Here is a 7,198-nt window from a genome sequence, read left to right as displayed (position 1 = left end):
TAATGGGGAACTAAAAAAATATAATACCAACAAGTATGAACCCAAAATAAAATTTTAAAAATCGCAATGATTAATTAATATAAAGTAGAGTTGCAAGAAAGGATAAAAATCAAGTGAGAGAGAATAACTACTTTTTCAAGAGAGAATATAAGAAATTTATAGAAAATAATGAGAAAAAAAAAAAGTTTAGTGGTGAAATCTATACATTGCATTATATAATCATATCACATATTATTTAATCAAAGTTGGACTTAATAGTTGTGGTTGGGTCAAGTGACTAGTTTCTCTTTATAACAAATGACTAACTTCTCATTAATTAGGATAGTTCACTTAAGGTCAAAGTCTATTAGTTAGGTGTTATACGCTTATGTTAAGTTAAGTAGCCCAATATATATTTGTATTTCTATAATTTAATCTATGGCACTATTAAAGTTCCCATAATATTTTTAAAATCTACTTTTCTAATATATAGAATTTTTAATCAATCCGTACCACAAGCATACAGCTAGTTAATTATTTGGATGAACTCAAAAACCTAGTTGCTAATTGCCACATAAAGAGTTCTAAAAAAAATTTCTGGACAATGGATACACCTTTATTTCCTATAACATAAGATTTAAGTTTATAATGTCCATTCTATGATAATTGCTCTTTATTCTCAATACAATACACCAATAAATTTATTTTTTAGCGTAGTTGATATTCAATCTCAAACATTTTAATAAAGATTTTGTCAATTGAGTTAACTAGAATTTACAGCCCATCAGGTCATATGAGAATTAATTATATTTAAGGTTTTTATGAGGTATATTGGAGATTAAAATTATCGTGAATCATTTAGACAACAAAACTTCATCTAATTACTGGATTACAACTAAAAGGCCAAAAAAATTAAAGGGTCCAATATGTTACACTCTCAAAGTTAAGAGCACGTTGTATTTGTTATTTGTCCATTATTAGGAACCACGGTTTAGAATTGGCTGGATTGCAGCTTTGAAATCTTGATAAAATCTTTGCTCAGAAAATCTGCCTGCTCGGCTCCTTGCAGCTGAAGCCATCTCGAGCCTCTCAGATTCAGACATCCTTATAATTTTCAGGATGGCATCTGCATATTCTTCCACACTGCAGGCAAGAAATCCTGTTTGCTGTCCATCTTCTTCTAAGACAATGTCCATCTTTGGGCCAGCAGAATTATGAGCTGAAGAGAGAAGGAAAAGTATGAGCAACATATACAGTAGTGGAAAGGTATCTTGTTTTAAATGGGAGATCATAAAAGATGCCAACCAATTGGAATTGCGCCTGCAGCCATAAACTCAACAACACTTATGCCGAAATGTTCATCTGTCATTGAGTGGATTCCTGCAACAGCACCACCCAAAAGTCTCACCAAGTCCCTGCAGATTGTGAGGAATATACCAAAGATAAGACAGCCAAAAAAAAAACCTACAAAATAGGAGATAACCAAGATTGGGTTTCTGAAAAACTCTATATTAAAAAAAAAAAAATAAAAAAAATAAAAATAAAAAAAACTCAAATACAAAAAAGATTATAAAGAAATCCACAACTTCAAAGATACGCTGGCTAATGGAAAATTTAATGGTAGTTATGAATTGGATATTTTGTTTACATGGCTTTACTAATTCCCTTATGTCAATCACCACAGATCATATTTTATAATGGAAGCGTATAGTTGGCTCCCTCCAAACGCCCCACGATCATTTGAAACATCAGTGGAAAAGGACAGTAACTAATTTCTGAATTAAATGCTGATCCACATAAAGTTGATTTAATGCTGAGTATACCCAAGATAATTTTCCAAAATATGCACCATCATAAAGTCCTAGAACCAGTGACATACTTGGTCAATTTCAAAAATTTTGCCATTCCACATAATTTGGTTTTGCCCAGAAGATCAAGACACACATGGCTGTTAACTTTGAACATTTGACTTTCCAACACTAAGGGTCCGTTTGGATTGAGCTTATTGTTGCTGAAACTGAAAACTGAAAACTGAAAACTGAAAACACTGTAGCAAAATAATTTTTAAATGTGTAAATAGTGTCGTGGGACCCATAAATAGTGCGTGAACAGTGCATAAACAGTGCGTGAACAGTATTTTTTGTCCTCTGCACAGTACTTTTACTGTTCACGTGCAGAGGGAAAAAAAAAAAAAAGTAGGAAAACGTAGAGCTGAAACGCAAGTTTCAGCTCTACCCAAACGGGCACTAAGAGTCTAAGAAGCACAAGCAACCGCTCTTTATATTTTTAAGCAAGTACATGATGTATAGTAATAATCTGATTAACTGCTGCCTAATGAGGGAAAACACAGCTTATCTTCAAATCCCCTGCACGTTTACCACATGTCTTGTACTACATGAATCTGTGATACATGTAACAACCCTGGGTGGGAGAAGTCCATCAAATTGGCAAAATTCTTTGGACTGAGTATAATCAATTTCTTTATATAAAATGTATACTCGTGGGTCAGAGAAGTTAATGCACATATTCATCGTTAAATTCCACACAACATAATATGGATGTATAAAGGATCCAGAATATATTTGACAGGCACAAACCTGTACATCAGATTCTTATGAAATTCCACATCCCCATCCACCTTTAGTTCAATAGCTTTATTTTTCAAATTTTGCAGTCTTTCCTCGTCTGAATTGTTTCGACAACTACCCACAAATTGAAGTTTAGGTCTAGGCAAGTCTGCGTCTAGCTTTTTAAGAGCAACTGAAAAGGCCTCAAGTTGGAGAGTGTGTGCCTGAGAACAAAGAATCAAGTTATGAAGGACTTGCCATAACTTCAAAAGGCCCTAAAAATGAGCCATCACATTTATGATACCTTGTGCTCATAAGGATAATACAAGTATGCCCCACCTTCTCTGGACGAAATTGAGCTACGGATATTATTATTGGAGTTTTAGAAGGTCTTTCCAAAGGAAGAACCTGTTTGGACAGCAACTTGTTAGAACCCACAGGACGCATAGGAATTTTAACAAAAGAGAGGATTATTATAAATTCAAAGTATTATTGTCAGAATAGAGAAAATATGCTACCGACATAAACCTATAAATTTTCCATTTGATTTTTTTTTTTTTTTTTTTTAAGGAAAGAAAAAGGAGAGTAAAATGTGGCTAATCCTACTAAACTAGCACCAGTAGATATTATCTTGTTGCAAAGAAAATATAAATGATAACTTGTTTAATAAAAAATTAACAACAATAAATGATGACTTATATTCAGGAACATAAATTGAATGCTAAGATCAATAACAATGTTGTATAAAGAAAAATGGAAGGAGAAATTTGGACTGACGGTGAAAAAAAGGCACACATACATGAAGGCCTTCAACTCCACAATACATACAAAATCCTTAGATTAAAGAAATAGGAAATTACAAACCTGAAGTCCTGAAGTATCACAAGGAGGATACACTCGCTTAGTTCGGTGAGGAATTCTCCAAAGCTTTTCAATATGAGACTGAGTCCATGAAGAGTTGACCATAGCAAGGTGCGCACAAGAGCCTACAAATCCATACATCCAGCTAATAATTGTGTAATAGAGGATTTTGCACCGGGATAGCCAAATACTGCCAAACATAAGAAAATTTTACACTATAACATAAGAAGAGAACAGTCGATACAAAGTTTTCTAGATCCATTACAAATGCATGCAGGAGCTTTATGTAATGTAGAAGATCCCAACTTAGGCCATCAGTGACAGCTCAGAAAAGAAATGTTAGATACAGTACCTCATAAGACTATTAGGTTGCTTACACAACTAAGTTAAATATTCAGTCTGTATGGGCATGTGACCATATACTTGCCTGTATATGGTAAGAGGAAGAAGGGAAAAGCTACCCGTGGAATTTTTCTTCTTCTTCTTCTTCTTTTTTTTCTTTTTTTTTTTGGGGGGGGGGGGGGGGGAGAGGCGGGGGTGCATTTGGTTTTGCAGGGGAAGTACCCAACAAAAATGTTTGATTTGCTCATGACAAAAATGCTTAAAAATCACTACCAAGTTCATGACTTAGATAATCCACATTCATCAAATTATCAATCAACCTTAATTCCAGAATCATATGGATATTATCTAACACACTGCAGGGACACGAGGAGCAATAACTTCCCTTCCATGCTCCCCCCTCCTTTTGTTTACGCTAACAGCTTTAAGTTCAATCTAAACTTATTAAAATTATAATTATATTCTAATTTTAATTATTACAAAAGGAAATGAAAAACAGAAAGTTTTGATATATGAACAAACCCTTCAGGGTAACCATCACAAAGCATGGATACAAAATGTGTGATCTAAAGATTTAAGAAACAAACCTTTGCGCAATCAAGGCATCATTGTTATACATTGAGTTTCGTTCACGAACACGAGATATCATGTCTAAACTGATAGTAGGGTAATGGGTATAACAGATAACTTTGCATCCAAACATCCGTGCAAGTGGATACGTAAAAGCATATCCACTAGTGTCAAAATAATATAATGGAGTAAACTTGCACAAAGCTTCCCATGAGAGATAGACTGAACCCAGACTTTGACCAATCATAGTGAAGTGAGGGTAAGTGGTTTCTTCAACCCACTTCCTTTTATATAGATGCACCACCTGAACATATAAGATATCAAAAACTAAGATAATATAACAATGGTAACAATGCAACAAAAAATTCAAATTTCAAAACTCAAAGATTGACTAATATTCACAACAACATGAATTGTAACAGCGAATAACATCAAATGAACAAAGAATCAAACACCCACCATAATCAGTAAGATAAATCACTGCTACTAAAGTACACATTCCCTACAACATTAGTGATATAATCAACAAAATTGGAGATATAGTGCTACGCAAGGCAATTGAATGTTCCAAAGGTTCGGGGCAGATTATTGCAGACTAACATCTCACCAATAAGCTTTGGCTCAAATGGCATTTCCGTCAAGGCCTAGACACAGACATGCCAGGGCACACTTGATTTTTACCTATGTTTAATGTTTATAAAGATTTTGATAGTTGTTGTATCGCCATCGTAGGTAGGTGTCTTAATTATTCAAGAATTTTTGTCTCGACAGTGTTCATATCCATGCTTCTTAGCTCATGAGTTCAAAACACACTGGAATGCCAGACACATATGTAACTTACCAATACACACAAACAAAAAAATAAGATTGCCTCTCAAACAATAAACATATAACTCTCAGGTCCCTCACTACTACAAAACTATAGGAGTCATGAAATTTGTTTAATTCCGAAACTTTTCATGAATTAGTCTAAAACTAAGAGTGTACAAATTCTCAAACTCTCAATTAAATAAAATCCCAAATCCAATCAGCTAATCTAAGTAAATTCCAGATCACAGAGAGAGAGAGAGAGAGAGAGGACCTTAGGAGGGTGAATTAGGTTGACTCCGAATCGATCGAGAGCGCGAGCCGCCAAGCTGTGAGGCGAGGCGTCGTGGTCGCCGGTGTAGACGACGCAGTCAATGTGAAGGTCCGCAGTCTCTTCTTGGATGGCTTTGACGGCGCACCAAAGCACTCGCTCTCCGCCGCCGCCATCGTTGGTGTAAGGGTGGAAGAACCCCACGGCTCTCTTTCTGTTCCGTCTGCCAGTGATTATGTGGAGAGATAGTTTGATAATCAAGGCTGAGATAGCAGTGATCACGCCCCATATCACATATGCGATAGCCATTTACTCTGTTTTTTTGGAGCTCAATACTTATTATTGAAAAAGAATAGCAGTGCTAAATTTAAGAAAAAAAACAATTCGGTCTTCGGTCCTTGGACCAGACCGGACCGAACAGTAATTAATTAATTATATATAATTTTTAATATTTTATATATTTTAAAAAAAACTTAAAAATAAAAACCCTCAAAACTCTGCTTTCTCTCCTCCTTTAGGATTTGTACTCTTGTCAAAATCAAAATCTATGGGAAAAACTCCGAAATCCTTTTTGAAGAGAGCTGTATTTCGATATTTTGTTCTTTTGTTTACTTTTATTTTTGTTAGGATTTTCATTGTTTTTGAATATGTATATATATATATATATATATAAAATCTCACCAATCTCTATGTAAAAATTGAAAATATCATTAACAGTAATCTTAAATAAGACAATAATAATACATCATTCTACCGATACAAACAATAATGCATTCTGTAAAAAGTACATCCCATTATGTACGTTCCGCTATGCAATATGGTGTATCATTTCACCATATATATATATATATATATATATATATATAAAATCTCACCAATCTCTATGTAAAAATTGAAAATATCATTAACAGTAATCTTAAATAAGACAATAATAGTACATCATTCTACCGATACAAACAATAATGCATTCTGTAAAAAGTACATCCCATTATGTACGTTCCGCTATGTAATATGGTGTATCATTTCACTATACAATATGAATCATATGATGTCTCTTTCCACCGATGCAATCAACAATAATATGTTCCATCAAGAAAAATTACAAAAGCTAAGACATCACAACATGCATGCAGGACATCCCATAATATTCCATTGTCATAGACACTTCACTGCCAGACAAAAGGACATCCATTGTTAGAAAAAAAAAGAGTCTCCATTCTCACCGCATTTAAGAGCACCTCCAATATTATAATTAGAAAGTTAAGCCTTGAAGATGTCAAAGCCAATGGTAGAGCAAAAGCTTTCTATCGTAAACTTGTATCATTTCCAACTTACATTTCTGAAACCCTTCTCATTCCAGAATATGTATTTTAGTTATAGCTTATAAGCTTTCATTTGCAAGTGATTTCATTACAAGTATTTCAAGTTAAACCAAATAACTACATTTGTAAGTACTTCCAGTAATTTCTTCGATGCAAGTTTTCAGTTCAGTTACATTTATTTGTAGTTTACATTTTATTTTAATCTTTGCATATTTACTTTAAAGTCAACCTATTTTATATATTTATATTGCATATATATATATATATATATATATTTTATATAAGATAGAAATTTTATTCTAACCTAATCTAAATAAATACATGTGTAAAACTCTCTTCTAAATACTTAAATTTCGGCCTTTGCCCGACACGCGCGGTGGTATATTACAAATATTAGATTTACCGTGAATCTGTGATGAATGGTCTAAGTAATTGTCATAAAAGATGTGAACTTTTACTAAGAATACAATGGTAAAATA

At 33.6% G+C, this 7,198-nt stretch overlaps 1 protein-coding gene across 1 annotated transcript; it reads right to left on the bottom strand.

Annotated features, from left to right (window-relative positions):
* Window positions 1-762: 762 nt before the first annotated feature.
* LOC115993722 (GDP-Man:Man(3)GlcNAc(2)-PP-Dol alpha-1,2-mannosyltransferase) lies at window positions 763-5,735 on the bottom strand. The gene is made up of 7 exons (XM_031117679.1): window positions 5,401-5,735; window positions 4,337-4,623; window positions 3,411-3,597; window positions 2,886-2,954; window positions 2,577-2,770; window positions 1,285-1,394; window positions 763-1,198 (listed from the first exon to the last, which is right to left on the bottom strand). The coding sequence occupies exons 1-7, from the start codon at window positions 5,704-5,706 to the stop codon at window positions 957-959; spliced, it is 1,395 nt and encodes a 464-aa protein (XP_030973539.1). The 5' UTR covers window positions 5,707-5,735; the 3' UTR covers window positions 763-956.
* Window positions 5,736-7,198: the final 1,463 nt, after the last annotated feature.

Source organism: Quercus lobata, chromosome 6 (genome assembly GCF_001633185.2).
Source record: "Quercus lobata isolate SW786 chromosome 6, ValleyOak3.0 Primary Assembly, whole genome shotgun sequence".
NCBI classification, from domain to species: domain Eukaryota; kingdom Viridiplantae; phylum Streptophyta; class Magnoliopsida; order Fagales; family Fagaceae; genus Quercus; species Quercus lobata.
Note: the sequence above shows the minus strand (reverse complement) of the source record. Positions and strands in the feature narration are given on the sequence as shown.